Raw genomic sequence first — 18,363 nt, 5'->3', positions numbered from 1 at the left:
TTTACTCTCAGGAAACAACTGTAGGTCATCGTACGGCCTTCAATAATTAGCAAAACCCGGACATTATTCAGATACAAAAGGACTCATCACGATCTAATATGAAAAAGTTGAAGAAAAAAAAAAAAACAATAAACGTAAATCACATTTGATAAACAGCAACAACGACAACCACTGATTTACAGGGTCCTGACTTGGGACAGGTTATTTCAACAGCGATTGGTACACTATTTACAATTAAGGGCAGTGGTAAAGTGATTGGGAATATTTCACATGGGTTGAATAAGCAGTTCTTGATCTAGAGGAAATGGTAAGATATGAAAAGGTAAATGGGAGCCCGACGTCACCATTAAACTATATGTACGGTTCTTTGGACCGTATTTTGACTAAAAGAATATTTTAACAATCAAAAGCTTGGAAATTGTTTTTTTTTGTTGTCGTTGAAAGGCAGATGTTATTAGTAGCTTTCAATGCTTATAGACCTTTGTCCAAAATTGCATCAAATCCCTAATAATAGACTCAAATGATCCAAAAATTTCTTCCTATATGAAACCACAAATAAGTGGTTTACAAATCACTTTAAAAAAGTCGCATCATATTGAGTTCATTCATAAAATAGCCGACAGCAAAAGGCAGACAATAACAAATAAATTTTTTTAGCAGATTATACATTTAATAAATAAAGCGAGAATTAATTATAAAATCTGTATTATCTCTGCACACATAATGTTAAATACAAGACACTGAGACTTTATTGATATTCGGTGCAATCTGTATTTTGATTAATATTAATAGTAAAATTATGAATAATTCTTTTGACATTTTTCAGATAAAGATACGCTTGATGTCTACCTTAATGGTGAGGAAATGGATTGCTTGGTAAGTTTCCATGTTCTGTGCTAATATACTGCTAAATATAATGAACACTTAGGCTAAATAAAATAGTGGTTCCAGTAACATCTTAAAAAAAGTTAGGGTTGGAGGAAGGGATTTTTCTTATTGAGTCTATGTAAGCAACATTCTGACTTAAGTGCTTTGTGAAAAATGACAAAAAATCTTTAGGGTAGGCTATTATTAAGACTTAAATTAATGTTATTAGGATATGTATTTTGATAAATGAAACATGTTAATGAAGAATACATCAATATTAAAGAAAACAAAGAAAATCACACATGCTAAGCTTGGAGATAAAAGCCTTGTTTATAAATGGTTGAATTTTTGGCACATCATGATAGTCACTAGTAATAAACACACTTAAAAAAGGTTTGTTTCCAAAAAAAAAATCTAGGACGGAGGGAAACTGAAAATGTTACAGAAAACTATTTTAATTTAGAATTCTTGATAATTAAAAACCTTATCTTTGTACTAGTTAGGATGTTTTCTGTTCAGAAAAGAGTAAAATCACAAAAATACTGACATCCAAGGAAAATTCAAAAAGGAAAGTCCCCAATCAAATGGCAAAATCAAAAGTTCGAACACATCAAACGAATGGACAACAACTGTCATGTTCCTGACTTGGTACAGGCATTTTCTAATGTAGAAAAGAGTTCGGTTTTCAGTCTATTAAGGAGGGAAAAAGAGTTTTATTTCTTCAAATTGTCAAATATTTTATATGATGAAATATAATTATAACAAAATTAAAGTGTTACATGTTTAAGTTAGTAAAATGTTAAAGGTATTGATTAGAGTCGTGACTTTTCCCCCCAAAGAATATACCTCTATCATCTTAAGATACTATTAATTGGTATCCATCATCATTTCCTGAGGAAAGAAGCCTGCGATTTTATCTTTAAAAAATCTACTGTCGTAATTGCGATTGGATTGATTACTTCCTTTGTTTTACTATCAGAACCTACGTTTTTAGGCTTTAAATATAGATTCCAGAACGACGTTTAAAATATAAGGGAATGTGAATAATTTTTCTATTAATTTTGCCATTTTAAGTTATTTTGGACACTAGTGGAAAAGTTGTCTCTCTTTGCCAATCATAACTGACATCATATTTTATATTTATTGTTTTTAGTTTTTACCTGAAAAGGAATATCACTTCACGTCCTTTGTCGAATTTCTATGTTACAAACGTTGTTTTTTCTGACGAAAGCCAGTAATTATTTCGGTTTTTGACTTATTTAAAAAGGACGCTTTTCTATTGTAACGGCGTACATGATGTCGAATTACTCTGATTGAACGAAGTAACGGATTCGAATTAAAACCATCAAAAAAGATGTATGCTACATTTAATTTTTTTAAACCCCAACAAAACCATAATACCATTAGAAGAAATAAAATTTCTTTCATGGAAATAAAATTTCTTTCATGGAAATCAAATTTCTTTCATGATATTCAAGTCTCAATCAACAGTCTTTTCGTCATATTGTTGTATTTTATGATACTGCGGAAGCACTCGGTACTTTTTGAGAAAGGTTAAACATGTTTTTACTCCTACATTTGCGTGTTTTACGAGTTGAGTGTTACAGTTGACGCAGGCATGCGAACTGAATAAATATCATGGTCCTGAATCATTAAATTATCATAACTGAACATGGAAACCTACACATGTCAATATTAACGCATTATTCTTTTTTAATCCGCTTTTGCAGTGTATATGATGAAAACTTAAAAAAAAAAAAAAAAAAAAAAAAAAATGAGAAGTATCGAAAATTGTAATGAAATATTTTGTTCAAGTTAAAACTAAGTCTAGAGCTCTCACAGACATGATTAGCCTCGAAAAAAATTGGGTCCACTGTTTAATGTGTATTTTGAGGTATCTCACCTACGACAATAACTATCCGGCGGCGACGTAAACTAGATACCCCGTTCACACTATGCCTTTTTAAACTGGGTTATTTGTATAAAGCTTTATATTTCAGTTATTAGAGTACCTTTATCCTTCAAAGCAATTATACAGATTTTCATGATTGAGCAACTGCTAAAAAATGTTTTAGTTTTTTTGTCATGTTAATTTCTCACTTTACTAGCTATATGAGTAATATGACAACTTTATTTATAGATGGGTTCCTTTCAATGTTAACATGTTCGTCCTGACCTTGATTCCATAGTCATGGATCATTTATAATGTTGAATTCATGTTATACTTGTAGGAAAACTTTTGAATTCACCTTTTCCTTAAAACTTGCAAAATAAAATCGATCATTGGCAGTATTAAAGCTTTTCTGTACAAAACGGGTACTTTTTAACCATTTATCACCTTTATAAATCATCCCCTAACTCTGATGTATTTTAAACTATATATTTATACAAAAAAATTTCACTTATAAGAACGTTGCTATTTTGCACTTTACCAGCAAAGATCTTTTTGAATAAGACGGAGATGATGGCATTCTAAAATTTCCATCCGCAACATTTTTTTGACACAGATCATTTGAATATTGACAGTATTATTTTATCTGGAAATTCCAATAGCTTGCATCATCGATATAAAACAAAATGCCATTTGATTTTCCAAGTTTCTCTTTATATGGTTTAAGAAATGAAACAAGTTGTACTCTAGATTAGACCATACGATTAAGTTCAATCTTGAGGATGTGGATAGGGGACGGGGATTTACAGATTAGAGAATAATGGGCAAAAAATAAAAAGAATTGAGAAAAATGGAGAAATATTTAAGAATAGAGAAAAATGAGGTGTTAAGAAATAACGAATATAGAATATTAGGCAAAAAATATAACTGAGAATAAAGAAAAATTGCATGAAAAAATAAAGAATAAAGATTACCCCTATAGAGATCCTCAATCATGTTATGAAGCAAAAACGCTCTAGTCTAACAAGAAAAAGCAGCATGAAGTAATTTCCATTGATGCTAATACCTTCAATATTGATGGAATCTCCGTGGGATTCCTCTCTTCAGGTAAAACCGACAACGATACATTAATTTAATGATTCTTTTTGCTTATAGGTGATATCTGAGCAGACCTAACTTAAATACACGATATACGAATCGATTATAGGACCAAATTGAATATTAAAACTTTTAATATTTTCTCGAATATATATTTTCATTGAAATAACGATTTTGTTATCTACATTCTGCAATATAATCTATTGATTAAAGTTATCCAATAGTTGTCGTCTGCTTGGCACGAGACTATGAGACATATTGTTATTAGCAAAGAGAATACAGGAATTTGAAGTCAGACCTGACGTGACAAGTAAATAATTCAATTCGAATTATTATTACTCATGCCTTAAAGGGGATACCAGTATTCTGCAAAATAATCGATTTGTAGATTAGTTTCTTGGCGCCATCATTGTTAGAAAAGTATAGTATTTCGAAAAAAAATAGCATACAAACTGTGTTCGCAAATATTGTCTCGACTTCCCCAATGTAAAAGGCATACTTCTAAAATAACAAAAGAACAATATACATGAGACAAGTTGACTAGCTTGTCATTATTGGTTTCGAATCATATAGCCATTTAAGATTTTTTTCTCACTTTTGGTACACATTCATATCCTCAACTAATCCTGTATTTTATTTAGCAGAATATTCATTTTCACCCCGTCTTGTGACCCCCCCCCCACCCCCCACATTTTCACCCCAGTTCTTTTATATGAATTAGACCGTTTGTTTTCCCGCTGGGTCCCTTAATATCTTGCTGTACTGTGTGAGACAAGGCTATAGGCGGATCCAGGATCCAGGCAGAGTCCTCCTCCCTATTATAGAAAGGTCTGCATGGATCCGCCCCTGCTCCGTGTTGAAGACCGTACTTTGACCAATAATGGTTTATTTTTACAAATTGTGACTTGGATGGAGAGTTGTCTCATTGGTACTCATATACCACATCTTCTTATATCTATTTAACGACTAGAAAATCAAATGGTTCATATTAAATAGCAATTACATTTTTTTTCAGAACAACTTTCCAGACGATGATCACAGCGATGCTACTGTTGATTTTTGTGTTGGAGCCCACAAAGCTAGGATTTCTCTACAGAGTGCCGGTTGTAGTAACGCTACAATAAACCAGATGCTCACAATTGACGGTATACCGGTCCCGGAATAGAAATGGTTCCTCATCCGGAATGAAATGGCCAGCTGTTATATACACAGATACTTTTTACATTTTTTTTTACATATGACACGAATTTTCTCTAAATTCAGACATTGTTTTTGACAGAAATTATCAAAAGGGAGATATTTTTATCTCTTTTTTTTACCTGCAAATAATGTCTTCAAATCTAAAATGTGATATTCAATTTAAACTGTGATAATTATGTATCAGCATATTTTGCTATCTGCATTATTCTTATCCTAATTTAAAAATTAAGGAAAAAGAACGATTTTTCAAAATTGAAATAGTTTTATTGTGCAATTTGAGAAAAGAAATGAAGACCTTTTCTGGTCAGGAAAACAGAGGAATAAAGAAAGATTTTATTATTTGACTTGTGCTTTCGAAGTACAGAAATTTGTATTCAATATCTGAGGCAAGTAATACTCAGGAAGATTTTTTTCTGGAGAGACGAGACAGGCAAGTTATGATACTAACGGATGAATGACTTTGTATTTTTCATATTTATGTACATTTTATCTATCAATGCACTTGTTATGGTTACAAAGATCCCGTCCATTATCGAGTGATTTTCCAACGCAAATGGTATTGTCCCAATTTTTTTTGAATACACACGTTTTGCCTATTTTTTTATACAAATGCTCAATTCCATATAGGCAAGGTCATTTCAGTTACAAGTAACTCCCCCCCCCTTTCTTTTTTTTTAGCAATCAATGCATTTGAATGGGGACATATAGTTGGAAACCCCCTTATCCTGGGTTGGGAACCCCTATTAAAAATGACTGGATCCGCTATACTGAGCGAGTGCTTTGCTATTTAACAGTTTATGGATTCTTCTAAATTTGAATGATAAAAAGCCGATACCTAATATTTTAGTTTTCCATATTTTTTTTATGGAATATGATAATCATGACCCAGACACTCAACAGATTTGTATCAAAAGATATGATATACCATTTTATGTTGTAGGGTTGCTGTCTTAGTGACTTATACACAAAATCTTGTTTTATCTAACAAAAAAAAGGCTGTCACAAAACATAATTATTACAGTAAATTTTCTGGTCGATGCCCAATTAATGATATTAAAGGAAATGTTTTTTTTTAATGAAAAAAGTAATACAAAATTTTCAGTCAATTATAGAGCTGTAGAAATTATGCTGTATTTTTTTAGGAAATAAAAATAACCAACTGGCTGATGCATCACAGTAACGGCAAATTCGAAATAAGTAAACATTCACAAATCGGACTGTGAAACCACAAACATTCACAAAAACAAGTATCGAAATTTTGGATAAAACATTCAATACATCGTTTAAATAATTAATATTTCGTTCGATTTTTCATCAGGACTCTTGAAATAAAAAAATACACAACATTAAGTTTCAATTATTTTTGCTTTATTTTCCACCGGAACAATACCATGGCTTTGGAACATTTTTCGGTAGAAGTTATCCTCGATCATAACATAGTATATATATTTACAATAGGGTTTTGTATTTATATGACTTGAAGATATCTTTTTAGAAATTGCCTGTTATATTGTTATGTTTATATATCATGTTATAGCAAAAACATATAAGTGATTTAATTTGTCGTATGTAATGTTGTCCAAATGTGTGTTATTGTAGAAATTCAAAGTATTTTTAAAACCGTGTTTATTTTTTATTGTTTCAACTGCTGTTTTTTGTGATGACACTATTGTCTGATGTGCTGATTGTTTTATATAATATTAAGAGATATGTTAAATTTCTAGTTTTATTGTTAGATAATGCTTATATATTTTAAATGATTCTACTTTTTTAAAGAAAATATCTACAGATAATTTTTAACTTTACATTTTATTTTTGTTTAATGTTAATTTAGTTTTTATTCATGTGATAATGATATATAAATAATGCCAACTGTCCTTAACGTTAGATTGTTTGCAGTGAAAATTAGTATTTGTCCATCAAAATGCTCATTTTGTAATTCTTCACTAAATTTAGAAACTATATATTGAAAATTAACAGAAAAACTTGTTATTTAATGAAATCCTATTTAAATTAATGTGATACCACTGTGATTTAAGACACCAAGATAATATGTGACTGTCTTCAACTCTTTTTTTTTGGAAAATAGAAATATGTGATTGGCAAATCCAAAAAAAGTTAATTCACAAGCGTCAATCTTCGATCAGATTGTTGAAAAATTAACCAAAGTTTGTATGTGCATGTTTGAGGATTATTTTAGTTGATTTTTGTCTTTTGTTTTGTGTCTGTAGAATTTTAAACGTTTATAAGTTATTTGAATAAAACTAACACCACATGAAAATTTTAATATGCAGAAGTTTTTCAACGTTCATAAATTATAGTATTTCGAAATCATCTTTGGCTGTTGTATGATCTTTGGTCGGGTTGTTGTCTCTTTGACACACTCCCCATTTCCATTCTCAATTTCATTGAACAACATTTTTCTTTTAAAGAGCTATTAAATAGAGCTGCATGTTTGTTCATAAATACAAACGAAAGAAAAAGACCCACGTATACATTCAAAAAATTATACTCCTTTGCATGGCCTCAATCTGACATAGATACCCGCCCATTTCCACATTAATTGTGTTAAAGGTTAATGCAGCCATATGCAAACAAATATAATCCATTTCACAGTTAAATGGAATAAAAAAGAATTGATCAAAATATTGTAATAATCAATTGATACATTTTAAAAGTTTCATTAGTTTGTAAAGACTTATTATAATTTTAATTGCACAGATAAAAATGTACCATTGTCAACATTTTGAATACGGAACCACATAAACTGGGTCTGTGGTCAATGATTATGGATTTTTCTTGTTTATTATACGTTTCTTGTTGAAACTTATCATCTCTTATGGATTTTGTGAACTTTGTTAAATTTCATATTTATATTTGCTGAACGTTTACGAAAGGCGTTATTATGTAGCGCATTGATACTGCATATATATGTTATGTTAGTAAATATATGTAACAAAAAGTATTGACAATTTAGATATTAAAATGCTCTTTGTTAAATTGCTTTCAGTAGAATTTCCTCCCCATTAACTCCCACCGTTGTAAAACATGTTTTGTTATTAGCAGTTATTTGTTTAACAAATATCGTTCAAGGAAAAATGCCATTTGGTGCTTGCTAAAACAAGTATTCACAATGTTAAACATTTTGTGTTAGATGCTCTTTGTGTTTTATTTATTTGGCTTCCAAAATTGTTTGTCCAAACCTTTAAGAGAAAGGGTTCTCTAAAATATGGTATGATCTAAACTGCAATTTGTTTCATACATTTTGTTTGAAATCGCTGCAAAAGGAGATGTCTTTACCACTGTCCGTCTGGCCACAACTCCCTTTTGCTCGCATTGTTTTTATCAATTACAAGTCATAGATTCTTTATATTAGACAAACAGCTTCATTTGGTTATGCCATACCGTTTGACAAGATAGGAGTTCCTCTTAGATCTACTTCTTGTTTATCGAAAAGAGATCTTGAAGATATGGATTTTAACTGATATGGGGTTGAAAAGTGACGAAGCACACAACACAACTTGTGTCAGGTTGATCCTATCGTATTTTTGATTAATGCAATACTATGATATTACGTATGAAAGATTGAAAATAACAACACTGCCTAAGTTAAAAGGACAGAACATAGACGACTGCAGATAATAAGTTGGCACCGTAAATCACGGTTATTTAATTTCTAATAGTCGCTGCTGCATTTATAAACAACTTTTTAAACTACCAACTCGGTCGATTTATTGAATGGTTTAATATATTATATATTTGTGAAGATTACATGATGACTTCTATATTTTTTAGGGTTATTTGTATCGTTTAGTTGCTGTCTCGTTAACGTACAACTAAAATATCTTTGTATACATATTATATCGATATCAGTGGGCACAATGCGTGTCCTTGAAATAACTTTCATTACGATCACTCAATCAATACTTAAGGAGACCTTCATCAAGATTAGAACTCTCAACCAATTCTTCTTGAGATGAAACACATTACACGCGTTATTGTAATAAACTTCACCAAATACGCTCAATCGTTACTTCGGGAGAAGCAATACGTTTCACATGTTTTTACTAGTCTTCAAAAAGTACGCTCAACTCATATTTCTGGTGGCGATATACGTAATACGTGTTCTTAGAATAACCCTCACTAAGTATGCTCAACCCATACTTTTGGAGCCGAAATACGTTACACGTATTCTAGGAATAACCCTCACCAAGTACGCTCTACCCATACTTCTGGTGGCAAATAACGTAACCCGTGTTCTTAGAGTAACCCTCACCAAGAACGCTCAAACCATACTTTTGGCGTCGAAATACGTAACACTTGTTCTTAGAATAAACCTCACCAAGTACGCCCTACCCATATTTCTAGTGGCGAATTACGTAACCTTAGTAACCCTCAGTAAGTACGCTCAACCCATACTTCTGCAGTTCTAGGGTCGAAATACGTTACACGTGTTCTTATTGATAGAAGAACTCTCGTCCTGAATATGCATGAAATATTTGCCACTGGACGTTAAGCAACCAACAATCAATCAACTAATAGAATAACCCTCATCAAGTACGCCTGACCTATACCTTTTGGGCAAAATACGTTACACGTGTTCTAAGAATAATCCTCACAAAGTAAACTCAACCCATACTTTTGGGGGCGAAATACGATACACGTGTTCTTACTAATAGAGTCATCCTTACCAAGTACGTTCACCCATGCTTCTGGAGGAGCAATACGATATACATGTTTTTAGAATACTAGTTACCTTCACTATGTACATTTAACCCCTTCTTCTGGAGCTGAAATACGTTACACACTCAACGAACCAAATCCATGACGGCAAACAAGAAAGAGTAAAAAACGTTTCAAGGTGGACTAAAAATTAAGGTGTATTAGTTTTACTGCATAACTTATACTGAAAAAAATACAAGTTACAATTTAGATTGGTAAAATAACGTGCGATAAACCAAACCATTTATACAAAAAACGACACTTATATTGGAATACCTTAGACATAAAGTTGTCTTCAAGTTAAGTTACTAACAAAGTGTGGACGATGAGAATCAGTCTATTTACTTCTTTTAGGACTGATTAGTGCCGGATTGATTAATTGTTTGATTGGTGGTTATCACCACTTTCAATACTATTGTGTTATTTCGTGGTGGTAAGTTTTTATTGGTGAAGCATGCCAATGGGACCGGAGAGAACCATCGAAAGGAAAACGGACAAACCTAGACAATTAAGATTCGAATTCGGAGAGAAACTGCCATGTGCAGGATTTACAGTCACAACCACAGTGTTTGCCGTCATCGGATTTGGTTTAGTCTTAGATGCATGATTTTTTTTATTAGTTGTTAGTGAACTAGCTGTCAGATAACTGCGAGTACTCTCAGATTTGTTCATTGTGTCTTTTTGTGTTGGGATGTATAAGTACCCGGCCACATTCACTTGTATTTTTGGCCATCTGATGAGTTAGTTAAGCCTTTTTCAACTGATTTTTATAGTTCGTTCTTATGTTGTGCTGTTATACCACTGTCCCAGGTTAGGGAAGGGTTGGGATCCCGCTAACATGTTTAACCCCGCCACATTATTTATGTATGTGCCTGTCCCAAGTCCGGAGCCTGTAATTCAGTGGTTGTCGTTTGTTTATGTGTTACATATTTGTTTTTCGTTCATTTTTTTACATAAATAAGGCCGTTATTACATTGTCTTATCGGGGCCTTTTATGGCTGACTATGTGGTATGGGCTTTGCTCATTGTTGAAGGCCGTACGGTTACCTATAGTTGTTAATGTCTGTGTCGTTTTGGTCTTTTGTGGATAGTTGTCTCATTGGCAATCATACCACATCTTCTTTTTTTTATATTGACAGACTTTTGATACAGTAGATCGATTTCTTAGACCACCAGGCCACCGAAGCCCCGGTTACCACCGAAGACTGACTTATTTACTAGACTTTTATACATTTACATAGATATTTTTTAATTTTTCTTCAGATCTCTTGTCTTCTTTTTCAATCGAATTGCATATTAGTAATATACCTTTGGACAAAATACAGTTGACTAGTGGAGATGGTACATTGATGAGTCGAGGGTGATCATTTTCAAGTTTACTACTTGTTGTAGTGTTACTATGATCACTTATCTGTTAATCATTCCTTATTATTAGAGAGTTCCCCTGATTTTTTCCCCTAATTCTTTTTTTGGTTGTTTTAAAATTGTTCAATTACAATAAAAATTAAAGCAATTATCACAGTTGAAACCATTTTTATCCTACTAAAGTTACAAAATCCCCGAAACCTGTGCAAGTCATTAAAATGTAATATGACCTAACAAATGTTGAGCAGATCAATTCAATGTACATGATATTTATCCTTAAAGGTATTTCGCTGTAGTCTTTCACTTCACCGTGCTTTCAAAATGAACATATTCCAAATTTGTCTATGTGTTATGGTTTGTTTTGGTTTGACAGCTAGCTATAGGATCCAAGCCAAAAGTACAAGTAAGTAAATCATTTCGCGTATAATATTCTTCTACTACTTCTAGTTCCTAAATGTTAAAATACGTCTACCAGGAATATGATATAATTTTGTATTTGGACAATACACGTAATCTGAAGGTCCAACCATGTGCGTATATAGACAACTTACTTTTTTTCTTAAAAAAATCAAAAACAAAACAAAAAAAAAACAAAAAAACAAAAACAAACCCAAAACAATGCAAATACTTTAGTCCGAGGCTTAATTTGAAAGAGTAGGTTACCGTTCGTATTTTTCGTTTGAAAAACTTGGGGTTAAAAAATTATTATATACTATAGTTATTTAACTTCCCTTTTAACTTTTAAATTGGATGTCTTCGAATAAACCATTCGAATGCAAAAAATATAAATATGAAAGGGACGGTGAAGATTTCAGCCGATTTTAGATTTCTGGTAAAGTATTAAGTACATCTATTTATTGTTTAACTCTTATTAGTAATTCTATTTTGTACCACATTATGCTTGAAAATGTTGTTAAAAATGAACACATTTTTTTTTATTTTGCACTTAATTAGTTGAAAGTATAATATGACAACCCCCAAGGGTGACTGGGGAATAGAAATATGGTCACTTGGTCTTCTCCCGACCGGCAGTAAAACGCTTCCTGAAGTGGGGCGTCCGTTTGGCTGTGCGGGATGTATCAAGTTCGCAGTCACGTCCGGTCAGAATGGGGACGTTAAATCCGATGTCTCGTGTAGAGAGAGTGCCACGCTCTTTGCACGTTAAGAACCCTTGCAACAACTCTTTGAGGGGTCCGTAGGTGGCCTGTTGCAAGGCAAAATGTCTGTCCCTATCCAATAAACACTCATTTTCCAGTGGCAGTCCAAATTTCCCCGACCATCATCCCAGATGGTCTCTATTGTGACAATACCTACCTATTGTATTTATTATGAACTTGTTCTCGTCCTGAATATGCTTGAAATATTTGCCACTGGACGTTAAGCAACCAACAATCAATCAATATAATATGACAAGTATCCTAACAGAATGAAAAATATTAGTGTATTTTCAACTCTTTAACTTTATAGTTTTATGTCTTAAACACTAATTTTGAAATCACCATAGAATTGATATTCTCTTCTCTTTTTTTTTTTAAATATACAGATGCGGCTTTCTATGGAACTTTAACAAACAGTCAATTTCTCAGTGGTGCAAAAACAGTAGTGTATGATTAAGTGTACACCAATCTCGGCCAAGGTTATAACAACAAGGATGGGAAATTCACAGCTCCAGAAAAGGGTTTTTATTACTTTACTTCAACTTTGATGTCAGTGCACAATAAGGACTTACATGTTTTGATGATGAAAAATAAGAATGTAATTGGATATGGTCATGGTGCACGAGGACAAGCTGAAGTGGGTTCAGTGAACGCTGTCATTGAATTAGGAAAGGGAGATGTTGCTGAAATAGTCCACGATGCGAGACAAGGTGGTCAAACAATATACGGGGAAGGCTTCTCCTCATTTGCTGGCTATCTCATTACCAATTTATCGGACATGAATTCAGCAGAGTACATTGAAATACATCTGAAGTATAAATAAAATAAAATAGTTCTAATCTAATTCTGTTTAAAACGATTTCAAGTAACCTCTATTAATTCATAGTGAACTTTATGTATTTGAAAATAAAAGAATTAAGTAGCTTTTGAATTACTGGTTATTGGTTTTTAACATGTTAACAAAAGCCTTTATTATCCGTTTATCTAAATAAGAGATACTAAGGATTTCACAATAAATAGTTGCTATTATTCATCACTAAATGGATGATCATAATCAGATTTAAAAAAAAGTTCTGTCAGATAAACTATATAAACATTTGCAGTTCTAGTTGTAAAAATCTTCAGAATCCTGCTGGGCAATCGAGAATATACAGGATTCGTACATACGATTTTCGTTCGACTTTTATATTTCATGGAGCATGTCGGAAAAGAACTGATATTGAGTGGATGAACATGAGACAACACTACACTTCTATTGAAAAAAAAAAACACACACACATACAAAAAACTACCGTATTATAACAAAAAAAGAAAAAAAAAAAAGAAATTTTGATCATCTCCCTTTTGTGTTTTTGTCCTTTCAGGGTTGTTAAAACTTTAGTTTTGGTTTCTTATATATCCCTTCCTTATCCATTCCCTAGTAAAATCGCATCTTTGTTATCTTCAAGATCTTTTCACGCGTCATTGATATTGGTACCACAATTATGACATAATATTATATTTAATTTGTTGATATAAATGAAACCAAAACGTATGACTTCGTTTTGTTTAAATGCTTATTTCTGGATTAACTCTATGGTCAGAATTTTTAAAATCGAAAAGTGTACCAAAATGTGAATATTAAACATATACAATGCTTAGAATCTGGCGGATAGTTTTGCCATTGGCCCTTTCCTTGTTATCCCCCTTCTAAAAAATCAAAAACAAAAATTAAACAAAACACAAAAAACAAAACACAAATAGCAAAACATTTAGTAGTCAACTATACGTGTTCTCTGGTATCAAAAACGTTAACTTTAACCATCACTTGGTGTCCGTTGTCCATCTCCTGCCAAAATCATTCGAATTAGCAAGACAGCCAATAGAGGCTTTATAAAATGGTACAAACAGTTATCGCGTTGTACTGATTGCGACAATGACACCAAAGATTTTCCAAATTATTCCTTATCGCACATAAAGCCGTTAGTCAATCACCAATTAATCAATCCAACTGATTCATGCTAGAAATATTTTTTTTACATCATATTTTCAAAAACTGCATTAAAATTCCACCAAACTTAAACATAACTATGAATATAATGTCTTTTGAAAAGATTGTTATTTGCTCTAATCGAGTTAAAATAATTGGTGCTGACGTCAAATTAATAATGAAAATTCTTCTCCTCCTTTTTTAAATTTGTAGGAGTAATACATGAAATTCCTGTAAATTTATGATTCCTTATTGCATGCCGCGGGCAGGGTGGCACACATGTAATCAATTGACGCATGTGATTCAATTTATTTTCATTGAAACACTTTTAAACATAAAACAAGCTTCATATAAATATTTACAAAAATGAAAGGTTTATAATTTGCTCGGAATAAAAACGTATAGACGACATAAGCAATTTCTAATTCTGATTGATAAAGTTTCAAAACTTTCTAATCTGGTATCGTTTTTTGTAATGCTATGATTCCTCACAAGGCTATATAAGTACTAATGAAACCTTTATAAGATCAAAATCATTTATATTATCTTGAAATGGCAACGTCATTGTGAACCAACGAAATATGGTTATAGAAGTATGTCATTTTGTTTGATGTTGAAAAATAAAAATATTTATGATTTTTTCAACCACCTCAACCTTCATAAAAAATATGCATTTTCACATTTCACGTACATAAATGTCTATCAAAGACTATAACAATCAAAACGAAGGAGTAAACAAAGACTCACAAAACCAAAGGACATTTACATCAACAGTAATAAATAATAGTTAAGAAACAACACTAACTCCACTAAAAACCGGGGGTGAAATCAGGTGCTCCGAAAGGGTAAGCATTTCCTGAATCGTATAAGGTACCCGTCGTGTTATTTCTTTGTTCAGTTCGGTAAAGATGGAAGGTTATTATGACTGAGGAAGAATATCAGATATGATTTCTGACACACTTTTGTCATAATGGCCAATCAGCTCATGATGGCGACCGTAAAATTTCTTGAGTGCTGACCTTAAGGAGGCTCGCGGGTATAAGATAATGACATTTATTTTTCATTACAAATTTTATTTATTACCTTTAGTAGTTGTTACTTTATCTTATGGTACTAAAATCATTCCAAAAAATCAATTCGTGTTGGCCCAGGTGACTTTAAAATGTAGATATCATTGAAAACGCTCCAAATTATCTCCCTTTGGTTCAAAAATGCCATTTTTTGGCATTAAAATTGAAATATCTTTTTTAACTCATCGGTAACCTATATTTTTTATCGTTGTTTTCGAATAAGCTGTACATAAACTAAATATTTGTAAAATTTAAGCGATTTCTGTAATTTAGTTCTTTTTCTATTTCGATATTACCGCTATTTCTCCTATTAGTTCAACAGAAAAAAAGGTCTGGACATAAACAAAAATGTATGCTTCTTTCTCGAAGGCAGATTGTGAGCGTAAATGAACGGTGACCCCATTTTTTAATTTCATTTTTCTATTAAGTATAAGATAAAGTTTATTTATAGAAAAATGTAACGAAATCCTATATTAAATAAAAAAATTGATTTAGACCCGCGAGCCCCCTTAATCGAACTAATAAAGGTAACACGGTACACTTTTATGTATGTATACCAAAGAAGTGCATGTGGAAAGGATTTTGATTGTGGATAATATGGCACATATATCAGTCAATTATTGGACACAGTAAAGCATTTTAGTATAGATATATTTCAAATTTAAAACTATGCCATGTTTTGTTTCTTCTGATACAGACGGCAAAAGTTTATCAGTTTCGGGCTATGAAATCTCAACATCAAGTACTATAACCGCAAGAGTAAATAATTAAAAACGTTAATGAAGTAACGTTGACATAACAAAATTAGGTTAATCAGCTGATAGACAAAAATAGTTCAGCTCAAATTAAATCATATATCAATGCATGGAGAGTTGTCTCATTGGCACTCACACCACATCTTCCTAGTTGTATCTTATGAATGGACATTATTAGTGCGTTTTTTAAAGACATAACATAATTATTATGTCTAATAGAAGCAGCAACCACAAAAGCCAGGTTCATCCCTTTTGAAACAATATTCTGTGCTGACCTATATAATAATTCTCGTGCCTTTTGATTCTGGTTTGACAATTTCTTCAAATTAGTTGCAGCTGTACACTCATACATTTAGGAGCACACGTAAACATAGTTTGTACATGGTATTTAATAAATACTGAAGCTATTCAGTAACCATTAAGGTGACAGTAGGAAATGCCTCATTTATCATAAATTCAGTGTTTTCAATAACGTTATTTTTTTTTAAATTTTATCACATCCCTGACATCTCAGTTTCCTTGTGATACCTATTCATGAAGAGTAGGCGATGTCTTCGAACAAATATATCGAGGAAAGTTTGGTATCAATAGATCTTGACAAGTAATTTCTCTGAATCTTTTGTATTTCGTTTTTTTTCTTCATATTTTTATGGAAGCGTAATATACTGACTTGTAAAGGAATATGTAATTGATATTGATGTTTTCTTAGTATAAATGCAAAGAGGAATAATTCAAACTTGCAATTGGACATACGGTAATTTATACGATTAACAGAACAGACTTCTTTTAACTTTTAATTGAATTTAGCATATCATATATGTAAATGAAAACACAATGTAACTTTCAAAACATTACTGCTTACAACATACATTATTCTATGAAATATAATTCATTAATAATTTTGTCGATAATGATCGGATACGAGTTTAATTGTGCTATTGTCATCTAAAGAAACAGAAATACCCCCAAAATACCAAACTACAAGGAAAATTCAAAACAGAACGTCCTTCCACGAATGTCAAATCTAAAAGCTCAAACATACCAAACAATGGAAAACAACTTTAAAATTCCTGACTTGGCGATGTTATTTTGTCACAAACTTTTGCTTTTTACTTGTTTTATTTTTATGAAAATTGTACCGTTTGTTATCTATCTGACTGTAATTTACAAAAAGTAAAATCTCACAAATACTGAACTCCGAGGAAATTCAAAACGGAGAGTCCCTAATGAAATGGCAAAATCAAAAGATAAAAAACATCAAACGAACGGACAACAACACATTTGAAAATATTTGAAAAAAAGCGACTAGTTTAGATCAGTTTATAAATCAAACTGTTGCTACAAATCCGAAATCTTAATCAGTGGCAGTTGTTATATTGCTCCCTCGTTTTTTTCTTATGTTTGTATTATTTTCTTATTATAACAAATTATATGTGCAAGGTTAGCAACAAATCTATTGGGTCGAAGTTCAAAATATCAACGGAAATTTTGCTTTGCTTTAAATCGAGTAAAATTTCTGTTTGTGAGACGGCTGAACCTTTGGGGTTCGAAGTTCATCCAATAAATGAAATTGTTGCTTCATATTTTGTTGATAAACTGTTTCCTTAAAGTACATTACAGCGAACACTGATAGATCATTACATCTAAAACAATACAATAACATAAACAGTACACAAGTACTTCACATGGAGTTACATTTAAGAAGAGGAAAATGTATGAGAGGCGATTGAGCTCTGTATAGTAGTTCAAACAATCAGGGGAATGTTTATTTTGGGCAAACAACTATTTTTACTGCAGGTTTTGGCATACTTTAATCAGAATTGTAGACAAATGGAAAGTTGTTAGTAGATACTAAACTGGGAATGATAAACACTTTTAGCAAAAGATGAATTAAACTAGGCTTCACTTATAACATGTATTCACATTATTTGTACAACTTTCCTTACCTTTGAGAAATGGATGGAATTTCGTGACCTGAATCGTTCACGAAAATAAATATAATATAGTATAGTAACAATACACTATAGGTATAACAAGTTTTTCAAGACACAATTTAGCAATCAACAATTACATTTCATTTGAATGAACCAATTACAAATATATTGAACACATATCATAGTTTATAACACATAAGAAGCATTAAAACAAACGAAAGTATCATCTACAGACTAAGGTAGAGTGTTTAAGCTATCTGTATTTTTTGCAACAAACAAGACTGTTTTCGATATGCCAAACCTGATTTTCTCAACAATGCAATTTGGATTACAAG

General features: G+C 31.8%; 1 protein-coding gene and 1 pseudogene across 2 annotated transcripts in view; both read left to right on the top strand.

Annotated features, from left to right (window-relative positions):
* LOC143068689 (fas apoptotic inhibitory molecule 1-like) overlaps window positions 1–6,029 on the top strand; it is a 30,233-nt gene extending 24,204 nt beyond the window's left edge. For both annotated transcript variants that reach the window (XM_076242929.1, XM_076242928.1), the window contains exons 3-4: window positions 827–876; window positions 4,872–6,029. In XM_076242929.1, coding sequence (XP_076099044.1) covers window positions 827–876; window positions 4,872–5,021 — 200 coding nt within the window. In that variant the 3' untranslated portion in view covers window positions 5,022–6,029. The remainder of the gene's footprint in view (window positions 1–826; window positions 877–4,871) is intronic.
* A 5,465-nt stretch (window positions 6,030–11,494) lies between these two features.
* LOC143068688 (heavy metal-binding protein HIP-like) lies at window positions 11,495–13,185 on the top strand (annotated as a pseudogene).
* Window positions 13,186–18,363: the final 5,178 nt, after the last annotated feature.

Source organism: Mytilus galloprovincialis, chromosome 3, assembly GCF_965363235.1.
Source record: "Mytilus galloprovincialis chromosome 3, xbMytGall1.hap1.1, whole genome shotgun sequence".
Taxonomy (NCBI): Eukaryota; Metazoa; Mollusca; class Bivalvia; order Mytilida; family Mytilidae; genus Mytilus; species Mytilus galloprovincialis.
The sequence above is the reverse complement of the archived record's forward strand: the minus strand, read 5'-3'. Positions and strand labels throughout refer to the sequence as shown.